The following is a 25,284-nucleotide window of genomic DNA, read 5'->3' as shown; positions in this document are numbered from 1 at the left end:
GAAGGCTGAGTGAAGGAAGATAGATGCTTTTCAACTGTGGTGCTGGAGGAAAATTCTGAGAGTGCCTTGGACTGCAAGAGGATCAAACCAGTCCATACTCCAGGAAATAAAGCCAGACTGCTTACTTGAGGGAATGATATTAAAGGCAAAACTGAAGTACTTTGGCCACATAATGAGAAGACAGGACACCCTGGAGAAGATGCTGATGCTAGGAAAAGTGGAAGGCAAAAGGAAAAGGGGCTGACCAAGGGCAAGATGGATGGATGATATTCTGGAGGTGATGGACTCGACTTTGGGGGAGCTGGGGGTGGCGACGGCTGACAGGAAGCTCTGGCGTGAGCTGGTCCATGAAGTCACAAAGAGTCGGAAGCGACTGACCAAATAAACAACAACAAAATTGTTCCCCGTTCTTTAGAGGTCCTCTAAAGTTACAATTGGAAGTATTTTTCCATACTGAGAACAGAGACATTACTGTGTAAAAGAGAACATCTCCAACAACTGCAGTTAATAATCCTGCAAAATGTTTGAGGTGGCTACCATTCTAGATTCTTGCTTTCTTGTGCAGGGTATGGTCTGGCTATGTAAGAAGTTGGTGGTTGGATAGATTTATCAGAGTGTTCATAGAATCATAGAATAGTGGGGTTGGAAGGGGCCTACAACACCATCGAGTCCAACCCCCTGCTCAATGCAGGAATCCAAGTCAGATGTTCATCTCTCTCAATCTTTTGTTTACATGTTTAAATGGATATATTAATAAGACTTGAAGAGATTTACCTGAGTTATAACTGCAAAGTTCTGGAAATATTAAAGAATGATTTGTGCCCTGTCATGTTGCCATTGCAGGAATATTGTGACATTCCATATGATTAGGAGTGTGGTTAAAGCTGCAACCCTAAGTTCACTTTTTCAGACTAAGTCTCCATTGAACATACTGGGGCCGTGTTTCCACGACAATGGAAGGAGAAGCTAATGGAAGAGTACTGCATTTTTTTTTTTAAAGGAATCAGCTTTGCTGTGAGCAGGGGTTCCATGAGCAGATTCTCCACAGCAGTAAAAATCGCTTCACAGAACATACTTCCGGGGGGGGGGGGGGTTGGAGTGAAGTCATCTGACTGGCAGGGTTTACTCAATCAATAAGTGAGGCTTCCCACCCTCACCCCCCTTTCTCTTTCCCCTGAAAGTCCAGATGCACCTGCATTTCAGGAGAAAGCCTCACTGAGCACAATGGGAGTTACTTCCAGGTAGACACACATATGCTTGTGCTGGGAAAGGATGGGGGAGAACACAAAGATAGAAACCAGCCCCTATTTTAACCTGCAGGACCTCACTGACCACAATGGGAATTAATTCTGAAGAGGAAGTAATGGGTTTGTTGTGGGAAAGAGAGCAGTAAACACAAAGTCAGAAACCAGCCCCCATTGTAACCCACAGGATATCTATAACCAAGCTGCAAAGAACTTATTTCCTAAGGCAATGAATCAGAGCCTCGAGATCTAGCTTAATCACACTTGAGGAAATGGGCTTTAAAATGTGCCATTTCAATTGAGGGGGAATCTCTGTAAGTTCTGATGTGGGCATTCAAAGGCAAGCCTCATTCAGCACAATGGGAGTTACTTCTGAGGAGACATTAATGGGTTTGTTGTGGGAAAGAGACGGAAACCAGCCCCCATTTTAATGCACAGGATCTCTATAAGGGAGCTGTGATGTCCTAAGGCAATGAATCAGAGCCTTGAAATCACACTTAATTGCATTTAAGGAATTGGGCTTTGATATGTGCCATTTCAATTGCAGGGCTTCTCTGTTATTTCTGTGGGCATTGAGAAGGCAAGCCTCATTCAGCACTCATTCAGGGGAGGAAACACCCCTTGACTAGGGTCATGGTGAAAGGCACACCCCTGGGCACGGCTAGCATACCTGAGCTAAATGTGGGGATTGGGGCATACAACAACTATATAGAGAGAACCCGACTTAAGGAAAAGAATCGGATTTGAAGCAGTCTCCAGAAATCTGGTTTTTCCGTGATAAGCTCCGGGGTGGCTGCTGGATGGCCATGACGTCATCTATCCCCAACGACCTCAACACACAGTCAGCTCGGAGTAAACTGCTGGTGGAGACACCCCCTAGATCTTACTTCCAAATTGGCAGGCTTTATGTCTCAGAAATTATACAAAAGCAAAGTTAATTTTTTCAAGCTTGGATGCTTAAAATTTTTGTTTTGTAAAATAAAAACCAGAATGTGAACTTTACTACATCTACATTTAGCTAAGTGTACAATATGTAGAACAGCAGGTTTCAAAGGATGTGTAAAAATCAATTTATAAAAATATTTTTTTAATAAAAACATTATAAAAAATCAATTTATAAAAATACACAACACAAAAAACAAAATAGCAAAACAAAGGCTGTGCCTCAGTGCTAAACAAACTTTGCCCATTCATATCTCTGCAATTCCAAAGTAGTGATAGTATGCTGGTGTAGTGATACATACAGCCCACATGAGACTTAAACTGGTTTGAAATGCAACTGTGAGATCTACATTAGTCAGAATTGGCACTTCGGCTACAAATACTTTTATCTCACTTTCGACTTCACATTAACAATGATCACACATTCCTATAAATAGCACATGGAACGCTCAAAGACAATGGAACGATCACATGTAAAAATGCCCTAAGCATGCTGAGTCAGCAAACTGGAGGATGAGACTGCTAACTAGTGTTCATACTGATGCCATCTAAAAACACTGAAAAAAAAATCATAGAAGAGAAAGGTATAGATTGAGACAAAGGGAAATGGCCATATTTCCCTGCAATACTAAATTGATGTTCCATTTGGTGATAAGTGTCAACCTGCCAAATATATCTGTCTTGATTATGATAAATGCTAACTTCCTTTTTTCAGCTGACGGTGTATTTTCCAATAGATGGTAACCTTCTGCTGCACATTGCTTGCAACTTTGCTGTAAATTTGCAAGCTGATCAAAATGCTTTCTGCACTTTCAGTGTGCGGATTTTAAATGAGAAATTTAAGTCATGACAGAGATTAAAACTGAGGGATAACACACAAGGACTGGATTTGGATGGTCACATTGGTAAAAGAAGCCATTGTGGCTTCTCCCCCCGCTTCCAAACTCCCTCAAAGTCTTCTCCAGACAATTGTTGTCCTGTTATTCTTGCAAATCATAGTAGCATACCAATAATGCTGTTGTCCATGATTAGTCTTAGTTATTCTTTCTCAAAAATAAAGAATAGAGTCATCGCATATTTTTTCACAATCAACACCAGCCCATTAACATTTTCGCGTCGCTAGTCAACTATGGCTTGGTTCAGATGCTCAATTCCTGGGTTGTTAAACCATAGTTCAGCAGCTGGGAACAAATAACAAGACCGTGTGCTCCCTCCCCACCTTGCCTCCTCCCTTCCTTTGGACTTACATCCTGGTTTAATTAAACCACAGTTCGGTGTTATTTGTGAAATGTGGAACTGTGGTTTAATGTCAGTTTACCAACCTGGATCTTAAACCACAGTTTGAAGTTGATTTAAAACTGTTCCTCAGTTTGAATATAACAGCTAACAGCAGTTTAATTAATCCAGGATGAAAGCCCTAAAGAAGGGAGGCAGCAGCAATGGAATATTAGAATAGATTAGAAATACCATCTTATAGAAAATTAGTGCATCATCGAGAAGGTTAGACTAGAACCTTCCTGCCTGACATGCTAGGTTTCCACAGACTTCGAGTTTTTGATATGAAGGAGTATTCAGTGGTGTGATTCACTTCTACATTCTGAAAAAGGGGCCAAAACAGATATTACTTTATATTGGTATCTAGCAGGTATGGCTTTTTAAAAATTTTACTCTAGAGTAGGTGCAGGGCCTCTGATTTTGATCTTAAAAGCCCCTCTACCTCCAACACTAGGGTTTCAATCCAGAACCCCTGCACCTACTATAGAGTAAAAAAATTAAAAGACGTAGCTGCTAGGTATGGATATAAAGTAACACCTTTTTTGGCCCTAAGAACCCTAGAAGAGCTGAGCCATTTGATTGTTCTGAATATGAATGTGTTGTTTGGTTCTTGGCAATGACACCCTGAACATAAGATTCTTACCAAACTAATGAATAGCAGGATGAGTCACTTGGCAGACCAAACATATTTGTGCAGATTGTGAATATATATGGTGGAGTTTTCTTGTGAATGAAACAAATAGTATAATCTCCTAATCATTCATTTACCTGAGGGCCATTTCCAGGCTTGAAATGATAGCCAAAAACCAGCTCAAGGTTCACTACTTTCTCCTCGCTCGCCTCATTTTCACTGGCAGAATCCTACCACAGAAAGAAAGGATGAGTAATCTTGTTTCAGGTTTGTTTAAGTTCAGAGCAAGGCTATTATTTGACAGATGGGGTTAAATAATTTATCATTCTGAATATAATTACACAATTCTGACTCTACTTAGGTAAGTCTTCAGTGTAAAAAGGAATCTTGCTTTGTACACATTTTGAAAATGGTTTCCTTCTACTGTGAACTATAAGGGAGTTTTTAGACATCAGCCAAGCAGAGGTGATAACACAGTACTGGAAGTTCAACAGGAAGCTCCTACTGCAGGGGTTTGGAGTGACCATCACTACTTTGGCATAAGGCAGCTGCACCACTCATGTTGTTGCTGCTAATCTGTGTGGGCCAGCAGTGATCAGCAGAGGATCAGCACCCTCAGTCCCTGGATTGTGGGTGGCTAATTCGGAGTGCCAACAACCTACAAAACTCTATGGGTGAAATCCAGTATTGCATGAATGGCAGGAAGCAAGCTCACACAATGGATCTTTCCCTTCCCCCTCCATCTCCCTGCAGCCCTCTAGTCCCCCTCAAAAGCCACCCCAAGACCTGGGGGCAGGGGAACCTACAGAACATTATGAACTTAGTCTTACTGGGCTTTAGTGGGAGAGGGGAATCCTTGAAATTGGGGACAGAAGCTTGTGCAAAGTTTCCAATTTCTGTGATCCCTGTACCCCGGCTGCAGCATGGTAAGACACACCTCCCAATGTTCCTCCCACCCTCTGGAGAGGCTTTTTGCAGGGCACAGGGGGAAGGAGGAGAATGAAAGATTTGCTGTATGCATTGTCCTTCCTTTCGCACAACATTAGATGTTACCCAACGTCTGAAAGCACTGTGAGGGAGAAAAACAAGACAGAACTCGGTGCATTAATGCTGTCTGATGAGTTGATAAAATGTTGAGTGCCTGCTACTGAATTAAACAAAACTCACAATAAAATGCAACAATGCTGGACCAGTTTAGATGGATAGACAGCTAGGAAGGCTGACATTGTGATTTAACAGTGTTTGACCAAATATGGCATGAGCTGTACAATAACTACAGGTGAAGACAGACAACAAAAAAGTGGCATGCTAGAGGCACTGTTTCCTGTAGCCAATACTCTTTTTTCTTTTGTCCCAGTATTGTCTTTATTAAAACAAGTTTAAAGCCCCACAAAGTTTATTTATCAGAGACAACAATATATGCATACTGTGGGTACAAATGCTTCTATCATACCAGTTGCCATTTTCTGGAAGAAGAAAAAAAAAATATGGCTCCAGAAGGTCATCTATGGCAGCCTTCCGCAACCTACTACCTTCCAGAAGTTTTGAACTACAGTTCCCAGCATTCTTGTCAATTGGCCTTGCTGGCTGGGGCTGATGGGAGTTCAAGTCCAAAACATCTGTAGGGCACCAGCTTGGGGAATGCTAATCTATGGTCTTACTTCTAAGGCCTAGTTCTCACTGAGGTGGAAAATCTGTATCTGGGTTGTACCATTTCGAATGGCAGAGAAAGGCTCACACGATGGAATATTCCTCCATGCAAAAAATTCTCTGTACCCAGAAAACTAACCCGCCATGCAGAAGTCTAGGCTAAAACCCTTCTACCCAACACCTACTTTTCTAATCATGTTAGCCCTTACCTGCAGCCTGAAGCGGTACAGCCCCAACATAGGCTTACCACCTCCATGACAAATTCATTTGATCTAAATATGTCATGTAAATTTGCTGATCCCAATTGCACAGATATTTCCTTCCCAGGTGTCAACTCATATTTTTACTGTTTATATAACTTTAGTTACCTTAATCAGAGGTGGAAAATGAAACATATTGAGGTAATCTTGAGTTAGTTTCTCAATGGCGGTCTGAGAACGAGGGGGGGAAAGCGCGAGTAAGTTCAGGAGTAAAAGCAAGTTCAAAAGTACAAGTACAGAACTTTCTACACAGCATATACAGATATTTCCCCATAACTCAGCCAGAGCAGGGCCAGTTCCAATCGCGAGCCCCCACACAATAAAGTGTTCTCTGGTACCCCCCTCCTACACTGGTTCCCCCCCCCCCAGTCTTGCTTCCTGGAGGTGGAGCTACAGTGGGCGGCGTGACTCAGCTGCCCTCTTCCTTACCCACAATGCCCCCAACACAGTATTGGTCCAAGTCATTGTGGATAATGAAAATGGTGGGCAACTTTTAGCCCCAGACATCCAAGGCAGGTGGCCCAGGGTCAGCATCAGTGGAGGGCTGTGCCAGGGTGCTGGGCCCTGGGAGCTGATGGCAATGCCGGGCACCGATGCCGGCCCTGAGTCAGAGTACAGAATATTCCCTTTGGAGTCAAATACACTGTTCTCAGGTGACTGTAAAATGGCGAAAGCTTTGGTTGTATGGCATGATAAAAGAAAATGATTTATTTCGAAGTCGATGGAGGCAGAGGTTCGAGATGGGGATTCATCCATCTGTACATTCTGAAGACTTCTGCATGCAAAGAACGTGGTCTACTACTGAGCTATGGCTCCACTGTAGAGAATCTGAAGAACTTTAATAGAAGTAACCTAGTTAGGTTGCCCAAAATGATGGGGAAATTGGGCTCATGGTCAATGTTTCTCTGAGGCCGATCCCTTCCTCTCATTTTAGGCCCAGAGCCACTTTGCTTCCCTTCAGCCTGTGAAACTCCCTGCCAGCTGAGGACTGTAGTTGCATACACAGGTTATTCCCTAGCATGTGCTGATCTTTGATAATAATAGATGTATCTATTCCCTAGCATGCAGGTGCAATCCTTGCCCCTAGCCACTTTGCACTCTCCTCCACACCCATTTAGGTTCCCACAGTGTCTGTACACAGCCACATCTTCTTTACAACCAGAAGGACTGAATGGTTTAGTGGATGATGGATGTGCTGCTAGAATAATCTTTGGGAATTCTAAATCCTACTCTACACAAAGCTGCACAATACAAAGATCTATGAATTTATTTTTTGTCCCTAATAAAAGTTTAACAAGCTTGATCAGCATTCCATGAAATATTATTCTAGTTTGCTTTCATTCTTTCTTCTTCTTCTTCTTAGGTATGTCGGCAGTTCTTTTTGTCCTGAGTGACTGGGATTTTTAAAAATGATTTTAATACATGAAATGCTTAATTCCTTTCTACAGCTCCTTTATCATCCAAGGCTTGCAATTTAGGTACCTTCAAATGAATGATGTGTCCTTTGGAAACAATTCCCATGTCCTTCAAGTCTTCTTCTTCCAGAAGAAGTAATCGCTTCCCTGTGATGTGATTTTCTTTAAACAAGCTGGAATATATGCTCATTTCACCAGATGTGTCATCTTAAGATAATGAGAAACTGCTCAGAAATCTGGACACAGGAAAGTCAACTCTTGTGAGTTGGGTTTCTGCCCTATGGTGTTAGATAACTATGGCCTAAAGAAGACTCCGCTCTCTGGTACCCAGAGGTGAATAGACCTATATTTTGGCTTTCTTCACACGGAGCTTTTATCCTGCAATTGAGATTGCTCCTTCACTGAAATTTGGATTGCTCCAAGGCATCTCCTGCACTAAATGCCCTTGGTTCCATTTTTAAACATATTGCAGATAATGAGCTATCAAATTACCCCGTTGTGTTCTGCTTGAGTTCCCTCTGTGAAAAGAGGAAAAGCGGCAAGAAGAAGAGCGAGATCAATGAAAGATATGGAAGACTCAGATATGGGGAGAAGGAGGGGAAAAGGGGAGGGGGAAAGGAAGCGGGTGAAGTGATCCTGCATTTAAAATGGAAGCAGAAAGCCCTGTTTTAAATGCAGGATTTTAAGCTGGTGTAGAAATGCCCTTAGTGCAGTGACAAATATTATTCTCCACTACCCTTAAGTAATCTTTCAAATTATGGAATTGCCAGAGCCCCATTCTTGCACATGTTAACTGTCTGTAACTATAGGAGGGCATTTATCCTTGCTTACTTTAATGTGCTGCCTCTGCTTTGTTAACTGGATAATTCAACAAGATTCCACTCAATGACCTGGAGAAACAGAGTCTGCTTGGCATGTTCTTTTATGCTGCAATTTGTAAAGGGAGCCCAGAGAAAGGCTGATTCTCCTTTTACTAAGAACTCTACCCAGAAGACCCACTGGAACTCTGGTATCTCTCTGCTTGACCTATTACTAGCGGGGTAGCTACATTCTTTTTATCCTCAGTACAAATTGCAATTTAGCATCTCTGAGATTTCATTTGTGTTCTTATTATGTATTAACTTGTTGTATTAGCTTTTATTGGTTTTGTTGTGTTAACCTTTATTGGTCTGTTACCACAATAAACCATTCATTCATCCAACTCTTGTGAGCTAAACGTACAAAGAGCCTTACCTTTTCTAACAAGCTGTTGCATCCAAAAGTACTGTGAGGGAAAGACATAGATTTTATTACTTTAGGCATAAAAAGCTTTAACTATAATATCTAATCAGAAAACATTATGAGAGGTAAAGTGCAGTCTTCAAAACTCTGTTCAAATGAATAGGAATTGTGTAAAAGAGAGCCAGTGTCGTGTAGTGGTAAGAGTGTTGGACTGGGAGCCAGGAGATCTGGGTTCTAGTCCCCACTCGGCCATGGAAGCTCACTGGGTGACTTTGGGCAGTCACAGACTGTCAGCCCAACCTACCTCACAGGGTTGATGTTGTGAGGATAAAATGGAGAGGAGGAGGATTATGTACGCCGCCTTGGGTTTCTTAAAGAGGAAAGATGGCGGGATATAAATATAATAAATAAATAAATGATAGATAAATAAATAAATAAAAGCACTACAGCATATTTAAATGAGTCCTGCACTTGAGTAGAGATCAGCAGCTATAGGTGCCAAGGCCAAGGCCGCTCCCTGCCAGTTGCCATCTCAGAGGCAAGAGAAAGATGTGGACTGAGTGGCAGCTGGAGCAGCGAGACTTAGGGTGCTTCCAGATGGAGGGCTCCTATTGCTAACAGTCAAAAGGCTTTGTGCAGCTATTCCATCGTTTCTCCTTAATGGATTTTTTTCTGGTAAGAAAAACATGGGAAAAGTGGTGGGAAAACATGGGAGGGCTACAAATGGAAGATGTTGCCTGGACCCCCTTGTAAAAATTCCATGAAAGAGGCAGTGTAATTGAACAATAAAAGCCTCCTCTGGAAAAGATGGACCCGATTTGAAATCGCTATATCTCTGCAACCACGAACCGCCCATGAATGAAACTCTTGCCACTCGAAAGGGTGGGGCATAGAGTTTCAAATGATTACCACAAGATGCCTCTCTCAGAGCACAAACAGCCTCTAGCCTCAGTCATTCGCAAGATGGCGACCCCGCAACACAAGGCGTTTTGCGTTCTGCAGTTCAGCAAGACTGAATCCGCAATTGCGGTGCAGCGTGTGTTTCAACAGCGTTTTGGCATTGATCTGCTAATGTCGTTGGTACCAACAATTTGAGGAAACAGGCTGTTTATGTAAGGGGAAGAGCACAGGGTGACCACGCACTTCAGAGGAAAACATGAGAAGAATTCAAGAGAGTTTCCAGCATAGCCCGCACAAGTCCACTCGTCGTGCCAGCCCAGAATTTGCAACTGGTATGGCCTCATAATTAAACGCCACCTTAACACACGCCAGACAGTCGTATGAGAGATCGCAAGTTCTGGGCTGGCACAATGAGTGGACTTGCGCAGGCTATGCTGAAAAGTCTCTTGAATTCTTCTTACATTTTCCTCTGAAGTGCGTGGTCACCCTGTATTCTTCCCCTTACATAAACAGCCTGTTTCCTCAAATTGTCGGTACCAACGACATTGGCGGATCAATGCCAAAACGCCATTGAAACGCACGCTGCACTGCAATTGTGGATTCAGTCTTGCTGAACTGCAGAACGCAAAATGCCTTGTGTTGCGGGGTCGCCATCTTGCGAATGACTGAGGCTAGGGGCTGTTTGTGCGCTGAGAGAGGCATCTAGCGGTAATCATTTGAAACTCTATGCCCCACCCTTTCAGGTGGTAAGCGTTTCATTCATGGGCAGTTCATGGTTGCAGAGATATAGCAATTTCAAATCGGATCCATCTTTGTGAAACACCCTGTATTATTAGAAGTCCACTTTCAGGGATTGTTAGGGCCCTGCTCTTCCACTCTCCACTACATTATTGAAGTGACCCTTGAAACTTCCCCCAGCAATGTTCTCTTCACCAGCGTTCTGGACCTTTGTTTACCTTGCAAGCGTGGGCCTGGAATCCCACCATGTTGGAGAAGATAGTGGATTAAACAGCTCTTTCCCTGTCCTGTTCTTTGCTGCTCCACTTGACAGCAAATTACAAGGAAGAAGCCACTGGTTGCCATTTCACACTTGTTTAGCCCAGGGGTGGGGAACATGTGGCCCCCCAATTGTTGTTGGAACCCAGCTTCCATTAACCCCAGCCAGCATGCCCAATGACCAGGGATGATGGGAGTTGTAGTTCAACTTCTGGAGAGCCACAGCTTGCCAACTCCTGGTTTAACTAAGGTTGTCACAGAGAGGAAGGCCAGGATCTCTTCTCCATCATCCCAGAATGCAGGACACGGAATAATGGGCTCAAGTTACAGGAAGCCAGATTCCGGCTGAACATCAGGAAAAAATTCCTGACTGTTACAGCAGTACGACAATGGAACCAATTACCTAGGGAGGTGGTGGGCTCTCCCACCCTGGAGGCGTTCAAGACGAGGCTGGACAGCCATCTGTCAGGGATGCTTTGACTTGGATTCATGCATTGAGCAGCGGGTTGGACTCGATGTTCTTATAGGCCCCTTCCTACCCTACTATTCTATGATTCTAACTCTTAGAACAGCCTTTTTAGAAGAAGACTTCTTAGCTAAACAAAAAACGCTGATATAAGGAATGATGGCTACTTACCACATCTTCTTCAGTCCATGCACAGATATCAAAGGAAGGCAGCAACTGTGTAAAAAATATGAATTTAAAAGTGGACTGTTTCTTTTCTTGTCTCTCTGTTCTTCCAGTTTCCTTTAGTAGCTGGCCTTTCTTTAGCATGTTCTTTGCAAATAATACACACGATCTGCTTTGAGGGATTAGTGATAAGTGTCTGATATAAAGAAAACATATCTCATGGTCTGAAATGAAGCCATTCTCCATTAAGCCAAGCCATTCCCATCTGACACATTTATTTATTTTTTTGCTTATTCTTGTCGATTCATAGTTACAGGGCAGTGTGTGTGTGTGGGGGGGGACTGTTCTAATTTATATTTTTTTCATTTGCCAGATCAAAATTTCAGCAATAATTTCTCCCTGTGCATGAAGAATTCAAACTGGAGCTAAACCAAATTATCATGAGTCAACTTTGAATTAATTAATATGACAAAGTCTAATTTGAATTTGCCTTTGGGTTTGTAAACTTAGTACTGAGTAGGCTGTTTGAGATTCATATTTCAGTATTTGTGAAATATGTAAATTGCAATGAATGTTTAGTTGATTGCTTGTTAAACATCCTGCAGTGACGAGGAATGTTACTTAAAAAAACCCTGAACACTTAGATTTGATTCTGATCTGAAAAGCACTATGTACTTTAGCAATAGAAAGCGGTATATAAATATTGTTAATAAATAATAGGAATGTATTAGTGTAGCTAGATATTCTGAGTGTCTTCCAAGATTTTCCATGGAAAATCTAATCTCAGCAGCTGAAGGCTATCCCATCTGTTATGAACTTCTCATTGATTTCCTGACAATTAACTAATTCATACTAGATGTACTAGTTACCAGCATAACCCAAATCCAAGAATCCCCCCCCCTCCCGTCTTTCTCTCCTAATGGGGAACTAATTCCCTATTAGTTGGATAGAGTGTGGATACTTATATAGCCAAACCAGCACCACCCATGGCCAAAATGGAAGCATCATCACAGGAACCACAGGGTTTACAGATATACAACAATATTAAAAAAAAAAAAAACCCTGTGTGGAAAGAAAAAGAAGAAGAAAACAGCTAATGAAGACTGAGGATGCTCAGTAAGTACAGAATGCTGACTGAGTGTTGATGGGGGATGGCTGGCTGGCGTACTGAACAGGAACACTCCACACTGCAGCATTTTGTTGCAGATCCCACTTTAATATATAATAACAGTGAATTCAGGTAGTTGAGTGCCACCTGAGTTTGGAAGCAAAAGAAGACAGTAGCTTCTACATACCTGGTGGACCTCCCAGGAATGCAGAAGTATACGTTTGCAAATTAAGTAAAAGTAAGTATACTAAAATTAAGTAGATACATAAAAGTAAAAAAAAAACACAACTCTATGGTTTCCATATGTCAGGGATTCTCAAATGTCCATTAAAAAACAACAACTGGATGTTTGGGGTTGTGTGTGGCTTGCCTGAACTGCTAACGCCTTATAGTATCTTAGGAAGAGGCCATGGCTGCCTGGCTGAAGTGCTAATCAGAAGCATTCCATTTAAGGGGATATATTGCAAGATTTTGTTGAGGAGGCACAACTTGCTATGTTCTAGGAGCAATTTCATTCAGCCCAAATGATAATCCCAGTAATCAAGCAGAACCTCACATCCCTACATGGTGCAATTTTTCATGGCAACACTTGGCAGAGAAATGAAACCCAAAGCGTGAAACTGTATGTCAGTGGTGTCAAACTCAAATGTGCTGGAAGTCCAAATTCTCCATTCAGCAGATGCTCAGGATTAATTTACAACCATCATTTTCCCGCCCACAAAAAATGTCAATTCTACCTGAATTCACCAACATCTAATGCACTGCACTGTACTGCAGTCTCCTATATTTTACATTTGCCTTGGCATTCCATCTCCAAGAGTGGAACCAACATTATATGAAACATGGAGCTGGGGCTGCTGTGAGCTTCTACGCTCACTTCCTTGCAACATCTAGTACAAGACAATGCATGCCATGATGCCACTGTGTGGTGTCTTTTTCCTTTTTTGGCCATTCACCGGCAGGCAAGCAGGGGGCGGGGAGCACAGTTCAATGACATCACACATTTTGTTGTAACAGACATTAAAAGGAAGAGACAATGCACAGATTGATGTAGAGCAGCAGGAACTCTGTTTAGTTCAGACCTAATTTATAGAAAATTGGGTGGTATGCTACTAAGGGCACTTCTAAATTCAAGACAATCCTTATCATCTCAAACTTCAACTACAGCGTGTGGATGGTGAAGTGCTAGATATACATAGGAAATAGTTAATTTTAGAATATGCTTCAAATAGGATGAGCCCATTTAATGCAGACCTTGGTACCTGCATGATTAAACACCAGAACAAATATTTCATGCCAACTGGTTTAGTGTTTTATCCTTCTCCTGGAAGATATTTATTTTGTTATGTTTATAACCCAACCTTGCATCCATCATCAAACTCAAGGTGGCTCCATGTGGTTCCCAGGTAGTCTGCCCTCGAAGAACTGACCAAACCCAGACCTGCTTAGCTTCAGCGAGGTGCCCATCTCATACGCCTTCAGACCATCATGATATAGTACAATATTTTGTCTACTTGATTTATTATTTATTAAAATTGTAAATTCCAGAATAACTAGGCTGACCATATTTCCTTGAGACAAAAACGGGATATTGGGATGACAAAAACGGGACGGGGTTATGTAATGTCCCACCAGAGAGTTCCGCTGTAATAAAAAAATAGCTAACAGCCTGTTGAACCGAAATATGACTCTGAAAAGTCCAAATCAAACTGAATGTAGGGCAGAAAGAATCTCTATGGGCAGAATGATGGTAGAAATAACAGTAAGACTCACCCTCCTGGCTCCCACATGCAGAATGGGGCTTAGCGACTGCCTCTTGAATTCCCTGCCACTGCAGACAAGCAAGGGAGCGGCATCTGATTGTCGCTAGCTCAAGAAGCCTGGCCCTGACTGGATAAAGTAAATGGAGCTTCCTCTTTCGTCACACTAGTAGTTTTACTGCACGCATTGTTTAGCATAGAGCCTTACGATAAACGCGTTCAGTTTTTTTTACAAAAAATAAAAAAGGGACAAAATTGACATTTATATTAAAACGACGGGACGGTCGGGAAATATGAAAAAAACGGTACTGTCCCATTTAAAACGGTACGTATGGTCAGCCTAAGAATAACACAACTTCAGCATTCCATTGGCAGCTTCCATACAGCTACCATTTCCAGGAATGGGAAACTGACAAGTCAAAGACATTTAATTATATTCATAAAATATATGTTCGGTACCATGGAAAACTGATTGGAAATTGTGAAGATTTGTTTAAACTCGTTGTATCTCTCAGTAGGAACTGGATTCCATTAAAGCATTTGAGAGACATGAAAGTGCCTCCATGAACTTGGCCCAAAGCCTAGTATGATGTGGCTGCAAATACACATTAAACTGTATCCACACATGAGAGGGAGGGAGGGAGGGAGAGAGAGAGAGAGAGAGAGAGAGAGAGAGAGAGAGAGAGAACAGCAAGTGACATTGCAGGATTTTAAAAAATCTTTCTTTAATGAGAAACTAACTGTCCCAAGGCAAAACCCAGGAAGTGGAGTACTAACCAAGGCATTACCCAGAATGCAATGGAGATATCATCAGCTGTTTGCTGTATATTCTGGGACATGACCTAGGTAAAAATAGCTGATACAGACATACAGTTATAGGTCCCTCATTTAAACATGAGTGTTTTTATGCAGGACTAGATTTTATTTTTCTTTGTTTATTCTTCTGTCAAAATGTGTATTGTAAAGTCAGCAATGGAAACAAAAAGAACAAAAGGAAAACAGTTCACAAGAAAATATGATTTATGACACCAAATTGGAAAAAAATGATTACATTGCAGGGTGTTGTTAATAACAAGAAAAGCAAACCCATTATATGGATGAAGCAAGACATCACATGGTTAAGTGCTGTAATGAAAAAAAAGACTAACTACAAAAAGTCTTGACATGCAAGAGTGTAACATTTCATATTCCATACAAATTAGATATTCTGTTTACACACTGCAGTAGTTTTGGCACAGAGTTCACACGGCACAGCAGTTTTTAGAAAAACAAATCTGAACTTTTCTAAACACTGTGAAAATACTTTCCATTTACATTTTCATACATGTCTGGAATACAAATAGTATTGTTTCCTTATTAATCAGTATAAAATACTTCAACAGTGCAAAGGCAAAAAAACTGTAGTGTGTTATATTAGCTTTCAATAGAGAGGCATTACAGATTCCTGAAACATAAAATGTTTTCTATAGTTTGCCTCCATGATATTTCTGAAATTATTCTTCATCTATCAAGAAAGCTCTAGGCAGGCTTTGCAAGTGTTGATTAAATTAAAATCTTGAAGAGAAAGTGAAGATTTTCTTCACCAGTCTCTAAGAGTAGGGTAGGTTTTAAGGAATGGAAGCTATTGTTGCCATATCCTACTCATCTGTTTTACTAAAACAAAAGTTGGAAGATGATAATGGATTCAGTGGTCTAGCGCAGGGGTAGACAGATGATGGACCTTCAGATATTTTCTGCTACAACTCCCTAAAGCCCCTGCAAGTATGGCCAATGGTAGAGAATTCTGGGAGTTGAAGTCCAAAACATCTGGAAATCTACCTTCTGCCCATCCCTGGTCTAGCATACTGTATGTCCTTCAAGCGGCAGGTTCTATTAAACTGTACATATGCAGGGGCAGGGGGGCAGGGTGGAGACATTAAAATAGCAAGAGTAATTGGGCCTATTCATTCATTATACTATGGAAACATCTCAACCCAACATCTTCCTCATTTTTTCTTGGGGGAGAGGAGTTGATCAAGTGGCCAAGTAGCTACAGTATAAATAAAACATACATGGTGGTAACTATGCAGGTTTCCCCCAAGAGGATAACCATTGAACAGGCCCATACTTTCCTGCAGAGCATGTCCTGCTATGGTTTCTGGCCTAATAGATTTTTGGAGTGCCTCTAAGTTCTATTTGACCATCTCGGTGGGACGGATGAATGCACGCACATGCACGCACACAGAATGAGTATACTGCTTACAGTGAAGACTCTACTGCCCTCAATTCTCTGAAAAACTATTGCCTGTACACCCAGCCTTAGAAATGTTTAGTGCTCCCTGACTGCGAAATGCAGTAGCACAGTTGCACATTGTAATGCACTATCTGAAGTGAGGCCTCTCAAACACTGTGCTTCAGTAGAATATAAATATTTAACTCTGAATACTCAGCACTACACTAAAACTTCAAATGATAAATAAACGGGTAGTGAATGTGTATTAAGGAGATATTTCAGTTCCTAAATTTCTACAAGCAACCAACAGCAAGGTCTTTCTGTGTTTGCAGCACAGAGCACAGATCAAACTATCAATTAAGCACACAAAATCATCAGAAAGTGTTTTGAAATTATTGGAGGAAAGGCACAATCGAAGTGAAGTGTATTGGCAGTCACATATTTGGTTTTGTAATTAAGGCTGCAATCCTATGCATATTTACCTGGATGTAAGCTTTGCTGAGGATAGTAGGACTTATTTCTGTGTAACCATGCATAGATTTGAGGTGCATGAAGATTGTAGGTTTTCAAATTGTCTACATCCGGCAAATGCAGAATATCCGTCTGGCTCATATTTTTATATATTATCTACATGTATCAACTGGCTTGGTTGCAAGATTGTAATATCAGATTTAATTAGAATTAGTTATATACCTCAGGCTAGCAGTTCATAAACACTGCTGTCCTAGCTGAGCCCCTGTAGTGTCTAAATGGATACCTGCGTTCACATGCGCAAAAGGCGGAGAGACTCAAGTGTCAAAAACATTTTTGTGCATCTACAGATGGCCGTTTCTGGCTAATAGCTAGTGACTATAAATTGATCACATTAAATTATACTGGAAATATGGTCAGGTGATGCTATACTTTCTACATAAAAGTACACATAACTGCACATGAGAAAATTACATTGACTGATTTCTTTCTTTCTTACTTTTGGAGTGACATACTCACATAAATGTTATTGATGTAAGTGCCAATACATACAAAACCAATTCTACATACATGTTTTTGTCATTACCCTTACATTTTCTCCCCCTCCAAATCCACAAGTGATTCTTTGAGATACAAAATCCTATCAACCACCAATATTGTAGGAGTATTGATAAAAGTGTGCAGCGCAACCTATACATTTTACTCATTGAGCTCAATAGGGCTTTCTCTCTAGTACAAGTGTTTAGGATTGCAGCCCATATATATGAAAGGATTTTTAAGTGTTTAAAAAATTATATATAAACAATTTCAATAGGGCTACCAAAATATTTTCCAAAATAGCAGACAGCTAGTTTTAAGATTGTGGCTGATTGGCCTGTGAAAGTATTCTATATTAAAAAAAACAAACCAAAAACAAATAATCAAAGATCAGAGTCTTCATAGTACAGTTAAATTTAAGTTCTAAACTCTCCATACTCCATCCTATTAAGATCTAGGCCATTAAGCCAGCTGAACTCTGTACTTCCCTGGGTTTTTTTGCAGAACATGCAAAGTTCCATGTTTTTTGAGATTTAGTTTCAGAACTGTAGTCATGTGCTATAAAGTTTTATTTTTCATAATATTTAAAATACTAATCCACAAAACAGCACTGAAGTTTTATAGTCTGGCATTTCTAAAGAATATATTTAGACTGGATACTGTAAATGTTTTCAACTGCAAATGGTTTTGATATGCCATTTAGTTAAAAAAAAACCAACTGACTCCATACGCCACAACAGAGTAGCTCTAGTGTATATGTGGAAGCTTTCATGTGCGTAAACCAGTCTTCATAGATAGGAGCTACTGTCATTTGGGGAACGAACCTGCACATAAGTAGAGCATTCCCAAACTCACAAGAAACAGTGACCGAATTCACACATAATTGGAAAACATCGTTTTCTGCTATGAGTTGTGTGTGCCTCAAGGCCTGTGCAATGTGCTGTCCTCCTCAGTGCACTAGAGGAGATAAAAAGTTTCCACTTCAAATTTTAAACTAACCACAGTTGCCCTTCATTTTCAAACTTGAGGAACTCTGGTTTGAGAACAACCCAGGATATAAAATCACAATTTCATCCTGGGTTGTTCTCACTAACCATCGTTTAAACAAACCATAGTTCCCCAAATTCAGATATCACTGGCAACTGTGGCTAGTTGAAAATAGAAAAATAAGCTTTCTATCTCCCTCTCTGGCTTGTGAAAGAGGAGAGGGGAAGCTCATGGCAGCATGTACATGTAATGGGAATCCATGGTTTCCTATTATGTCTGAACATAGCCAGCAAAGCAAGGAATGTGGAGGCCCTGATATGTACACTTAAGACCCATATAGCTTTGGGTCACAGGCTTCATTATTATTTTAAAAAATGGGCTTTCTTTCTCCTGCTAGGCTTGTTTATGTTATGGGATCTGCTAAATATTTACGTGTCCACTACGACCAAAGATGTTACCAAACAAAATCAATCTATTAAATGACGTAAATGTGCACATGACTAAATCAATGTTACTGCAGAAAAAAACGTACTTTACTGATTTTTAGAGGATGCACGTGTATTGCAGCAGGCATCATCCTAAAAGAAGCAGTCCATACTGTATGAGAAGGGGGAATACATCACCTATGACAGTGTCTACCATCAATAGCTCTCCTAGGTTTTAAAAAAATAACTATTTTTTTTAAATGCTGCCTGATTAATTGGAAGTACAATTTTGTCAGAAGTTTTAACTGGTTATATTAACCTGATTAAGTAGCTAAATGTTTTAGCCTTACTAATTATTGTGTCTACAGCTAAGTTATTTGGTTACTTCTATGCAATTGTGCTTGAAGTGTAAACACACTTTGAGGAAAAAGAAACCACCAGTGAGTTTTCACATTCAGTTTCTATTCTAGAAGCTGTGCATTTAAATGCCACTGCATTAAATTCAGTTTCTCTTTTCTAATTATGAATTTATATCTGTCTGAAAATGACAGAAATGGTAACAAGTAAACAAAACAGTATAAGTGGAGGATAAAGCGCACCAAAATCCTGCAAGGGTGACCAAGCAATGGAAACAGCCATCTTCCATGTGTGTAGCACCTTTCTGAATCAGGTCCTGTTTGTGTAAAAGGGTTCTGGGGAGGAGAAACCTATATGAAGTGTCACATATATGGTGGAGAAAGCTGTACTGGAACTGATAACCTGTAACCACCACCACCACCACCACCCCAAAACAGGTGATCAATGCTGTCAGAGACAATTATATATTCTGTGAAGGGGAAGAGGAACAGATCCTAGCATATCCTAGTGCACAACCTCCTCCTGCGTATGAGACTCTTTAGATTGGGGCCATAAAATTTCCAGGGAAAGTCCAGATGGAAACATACATGTTTCCATTAGTTAGCCTGCTCAAGAAACCTACAAGAATAGTACTATATGCATAACGTACCAGCAATCTTTGTGAATTAATAATATTCCTAACAGGTTTTTTACAGAGTTTTTTATAGTGCTGAGCCATAAACACTTTGGCATTCAGGAATCTAAGGGCAGTATCCAACAGGGTGCTTACACCCCTTCCAATTCCCTTGTGCCCCTCTGATTCCCTTCCTCCAGCACTGGGCCCCACCAATTCTGCTGCACAAGCGGGACCCACCACTGACGCAACAGAGATTTAGCACTTCCTAGAGAAAGCCCCCCCCCCCCCAAGTGGAAATGCTCATTTCTGGATCAGGACAGGTCAGTGGAACTCCCTTATACGAGCCTTCTTCCAGAAACAAGTGTTTCTGCTCAATTAGGGTTGCCCCTAGAAGCACTAAATCACTGCTGCACATGCAGTGGAGGTCACTTACACAGTGGAATTGGTGGTGCGCAAAACACTCGGTGGGAGCATAGGTAACCCCATTGCATGCTGCCCTAATAATGCAGCATAAACAGAAAAATCATTTTTAAAAAACCTTCAATGTGTTTTTTTTAAAAAATCACTTTAAATTTTAAAGCAAAAATTCAGATGGGGATAAACATAGGTAACATGATTGATCACATACAAGCAACAAAAAACGCATCCAAAATAAAATGGTGCTTTTTTAAAAAGTTACTGTAAATCAAACTGCTTTGGATTCTTTGTCTGATTTTTTCCCCTTCCCCCTTTGTTTTAGATGCCACATTAGTGTTCTTATTTCTTTCATTCACTGCTAATCACTGTCATCATCAAAATCAATATCATCATCGGTATCATCATCATCATCATCAGATAAGTCGAATTCATGGAGCCCCAACGCCATGTTGACTTTCTTCCCTTTTCTCATAGAGGTGGTTTTGGAAGAATTCTTTTTGGCTTGCATATTTATCTGCATCCCAGAATGCAGGGCGGACCCTGCTTCGTTCATAGAGAAGACATCCCCAAAGCCCTTCATCATCAAGGCCTTCAGACTTTGGTTCATGCCAGCTACCTCCCCGTTACTTGTTGCTGTGATCTGACATGACATCTCTGCACTGTTTGATTCCTCTGTTTTAGATTCAAAGTAAGACTCCTCAGACATTCTTGCAGCAAAAGGGAAGCAAAACTAAGTGAAAAAGGAAAGGAAGGACAGAGGGGGGGAAAAGGAAAAGGAAAGTTAGAACCAATTTAAAATCCCAGCAAAAGGCACCACCAGATTAGTTAGCAATAAACAGAAAGTAAAATGATTAGTGAGTCTAAATATAAAAGGCCAAGTCAGAGTTTATTTCATGAAAGACTTGGCTGTTTATTTTTAAACAACAAAAAAAGCATAACCAGCACCAATGTATATAGGAGGCACCAAAGGTAGCTTTCATGCTGAAAATGTAAACTTCACATTTTATGAGGTAAACATTTTTTGTGGTTTTTTGTCTTTCATGAAAATACCATTTTATCAGAGCAAAAAAAAAGATTGCAATTGTGTTCTGTTTTAAAATCAAAAAGCACATGTACTTAAAATACTTGTTTAAATATTCCAAAGGACAGAAGAAAGATTCCTGACCAGTACAAAGTACTGCCATGGCAAAACATACTGGCAGATTATGTTTGTTTATGTGCCCCTTCTGATACTAGGATCAAAAGCTACCACTGAAGTCAAGAGACATGCTTTCAACAAGTTTTGGAAGGAGCAGAAACAAATCCTTACTCTCCAGTACTAATACACTACTTCTGCAATAGTTTACAATTTTTACTGGAAAATGGGAATTAACTGATAAACGTACATAGGATCCCTGATCTGGAACCACACACATGCTGCAATGTGCACGAAGTGCTCCTGATATGGCAGATTCTCCCATTCTCTCCTGTAGCATGCTATGGTCCACATTACACTGGCCTTGCGGAGGCCTGGGGCAAACAGCCTCTGTGTAGCACATGCTCCGCGCTCTACGTGGATTGTATAGACCACCAGGGTTCAATAACATGTGGCCCACAGGCCACATGCAGCCCCCTCATCCTCTTGTGCAGCCCCCGCCACTGCCTCCCCACTACCAAATTCAGCAGCAAACCTTTACAGAGCTTTTAAAAAAGGACAATTTAGCTTGTTTTCAAGTTAATTTGTCCTTTCTAAAGCTCTGTACTGGTGCTCCACCGAATTTCAGCAGAAAAAATGCCATTTTTTTTTAGCGTGGTAGTGGCAGGAGTGTGAAAATGGAGTGGAAAATACTCCCAGATCTCCCAAAGTTGGCCACCCTGGTATAGAGTCTCCGTGTCATTGTCAGCTGCTGCCAAGATTAACTGGGGATGGCTTATAGCCTGTCTACGTGGTGGGAGTGATCTGCATGGTAAACCTCTTTGTACATTACAGCTGTATGAAGCATGGGCGACCACTCACCATAAGGGGACAAGATCTCACCTTGGGAGGAGATAGGGAGGAGCTCGCAAGAGCTTTCTCCTGGAGACCAAAGGCCTCTCCACACATGTGGTAGCAAATGCACGGACACATAGCAGGAGGCACGACAAACTCAGTTCCCTGGTGGCATGTGATACTACATGCACGCACTCACTAGGGCTACACATAAAAGGAAGTTCGCCTGCTGTGATCTAGTCTAGCCAATAAGACCTTTACTATCACATTTTGGGGGGAAATGAAGTGACACACTGCGCTGTGTTAAGTCTTCATCACTTTCCAGCCCACCGGAATCTGTTTAATTTCTTTTGTCCATACAAACTCTAAAAGCCAGCTCTGTCTGAATAAGATTTTTTGGCGGTCGACCTGGCAAACGCTCTGAAAACCCCCCAGCCCTGATGTAATGCATGTTTCAGGCAACAGGTACCAATACATGGCCATTCTCAGTCACACCTCTGTGTTAGGTTTCACATAATGTATCTGGCATGTACCCACCACCCCAAAAAACATAGTGATCGGATTCTCACAATCACCACAGCCCACTGTGGCTTATTTAAGCCACAATGTGTTGCAGCATGTACGGGCAGCCATTCTGAATACTCAAGCTACAACCACAGCTTCTTGTGTCATCTAAACCTGGTGAAGGTGGGTTATTGCTGTGGTTAACAAACTACCCAGAACCCATGAGCTGCTTTAGGGTTGTGGGTGGTTTGTTAACCACACCAACAACTTACCCTTGCCATGTTCAGATGACACAAGCTGCGGTTGCGGCTTGAATATTCAAAATGGCTGCCCGTACATGCCACTGTGCAGGCCACTGTGGGTTAAATAAGACACGGTGAGCTTCCTGATTGTGCAAGCTGGCCCAGTAACTACAATTCTAAGTGCCTGGGCTAAACTGTTTCCTTCTTTGTCCAGCCTCCCTCTTCTCAGCCTGACAATGCAAGCAAAGAAATGCATGTTCAAAGGTCATGCTAACATCTGGCTTCATTTTGTCAAGTGTGGGTGTGCGCACGCATGCACGTGTGTGTGTGTGTGTGTGTGTGTGTGTGTGTATATATATATAGTGGCTTTGAGGGCCGGAGTGGTATAAGTGGTAAAAGTGGTAAAAGTAAAAGTGGTAAAAGTGTTGGAGAAGGACCAAGGTGACCTGATTTTGAATCTCCACTCAGCTATGGTGGCCAATCAGTATCTCTCAGCCTACCCTACAAGACTGTTCTGCTAATAAAATGGATAGAAGGATAAATATATACCCTGCCTTGGATTTCTTGGAGGAATGGCATAAAAAATATGAGCAAAGGGGAAAGTGAGTGATACTGAAAGAATCAACTGAGAAGTGGAAATTTACCTGGAGAGTGAACAAACAGATCCCATTTCCATGTTTTATGTTACGTTGTAAATTGGATTTTTTTTTAATGTTAAGTTCTTGACTTTGTTGTAAACCAGCTAGGAGTCCCCAGAGGTAAGGTGGGGTTTAAATGTTTTTAAATAAATAAATCTTATAGAAAAGCCCATGATGCGAGGAGAGGGGTGACATGAGACCTAAGGGTCTAATGTTCAAAGGTCTGGAAACATGCCTGGGTCTTTCATTTGAAGGTTCCAGGACTTAAGATGTCTGAAGACTGCCGGAAGTGTTCTATGCCTGAAACATATCTTGTACTTCTAGCAATAAAGTAACATAGAAGTGTTTTATAGTACAGCCCATTTTTTCCATATCCCCCTTGCCTCAATAAACTCTTTGATTCCCTATAACTGGGCTTCAAGTGTTGCCGAATTCAGCAGCAAGGATCTGGAGACGGTTGGTCAGCTATGGGAGACCCCACTACAGAAGCAAGGTTGCTTTTCTAGATCTCATGCACCTTAGAGGTTAAGGCAGGCACCATCCAGGAGTAAGGGTCAGGCTGGTAAAGGCCTGAGAAGAAGAGCTTTATTCATTCATTCATTCATTCATTCATTTCATTTCTATACCGCCCCATAGCTGAAGCTCTCTGGGCGGTTCACAAAAATTAAAACCAAGGAGCACACAATAAAACAATATAAAACATATAGAACATTAAAACCACAGTATGACAATACAACTGGAATAAAACCTAGCAGCAGTGCAGGGATTTAAAATACAGATTTAAAACAGCAAAGCTAAAAGTCTAGAAAGCTAAAATGCCTGGGAAAATAAAAAGGTCTTCACCCAGTGCTAGAAAGAATACAGTGTAGGTGCCAGGCAAACCTCACTAGGGAGCTCATTCCACAGCTGGGGTGCCACAGCAGAAAAAGCCCTCCTTCCAGTAGCTACCCGCTTCACTTCCTCTGGCCTCATGGAGAAGGGCCTCTGAAGATGATCTTAAGGTCTCTGGCCACAAGCCATTAAGGGCTTTGAATGTTAATACCAGCACTTTGAATAGGGCCCAGAAATGGACTGGCAGCCAGTGCAGCTGGAAAAGTACTGGCATAATATGAGCTTGCTGGCCAGTCTCTGTTAACAGTCTTGTTGCTCTATTTTGGACCAGCTGAAGTTTCCGGACCGTTTTCAAAGGCAGCCCCACATATAATGCATTGCAGCAATCCAGACAAGAAGTTAACAGAGGTTAGGGTCCAAACATTCAGTGGAGGACAACTTGAAGTTTGTTCATGCTGTGTTGGGCAAGAGTGGGGCTCACCTGGGTGATGAAGAACTGTGAGACACACATAACCATGGGCAGAAGTCTAAGGATGCACTCCTTATACACCAAATCTAGAATAGCCCTACTGACTTCAGCATAAACATTCTCCAATAAAAGGTCTCAGGACTGTGATCTACATCCTGGTTCACACTTGCAAAGAGCATCATCACGATGGCTTACAATGCAATCAGATGCAGTTTGGTCCATGCAGCAAGCCATTTGTTTAAAGTATCTTGCCAGCCAGTTCAGGTCATTATCACATGTCACTGCAAACTGGGGGCGGAGTGGGGAAGGGGTGCACATTTGCAATGGTATATGAAAAAAAATGCCAGGAAAAAAAACACATGGCTGCTTCACATGAATGGCTTGCTGCATTGAGCATTCTGCAGTTGCATTATAAGTAGCCACTATTTGCATGTGTGAATCAAGACTAAGAGGGAAGAGTTTCCATAATATAACCATAAAACTGCTCAATTTGTCCTCCTTTCAATTCTATGTCAATGTCGCCACAATATTTGACAATGACAGAGCAGGTGCTGTGCAGCTGCTGCTTAGCCCCCT

General features: G+C 41.4%; 1 protein-coding gene across 2 annotated transcripts in view; it reads right to left on the bottom strand.

The window, feature by feature from the left end:
• The window catches only part of MAP3K20 (mitogen-activated protein kinase kinase kinase 20), a 147,277-nt gene that overhangs the window by 30,856 nt on the left and 91,137 nt on the right, over positions 1–25,284 (bottom strand). For both annotated transcript variants that reach the window (XM_084812965.1, XM_084812976.1), the window contains exons 12-16: positions 11,172–11,216; positions 8,651–8,681; positions 7,485–7,624; positions 6,111–6,173; positions 4,230–4,322 (exon numbers count right to left, since the gene is read on the bottom strand). In XM_084812965.1, coding sequence (XP_084669091.1) covers positions 4,230–4,322; positions 6,111–6,173; positions 7,485–7,624; positions 8,651–8,681; positions 11,172–11,216 — 372 coding nt within the window. The remainder of the gene's footprint in view (positions 1–4,229; positions 4,323–6,110; positions 6,174–7,484; positions 7,625–8,650; positions 8,682–11,171; positions 11,217–25,284) is intronic.

Source organism: Heloderma suspectum, chromosome 1 (genome assembly GCF_057233095.1).
Source record: "Heloderma suspectum isolate Gila_16-S chromosome 1, 16-S_ref, whole genome shotgun sequence".
In the NCBI taxonomy this organism is placed as follows: Eukaryota; Metazoa; Chordata; class Lepidosauria; order Squamata; family Helodermatidae; genus Heloderma; species Heloderma suspectum.
The sequence above is the reverse complement of the archived record's forward strand: the minus strand, read 5'-3'. Positions and strand labels throughout refer to the sequence as shown.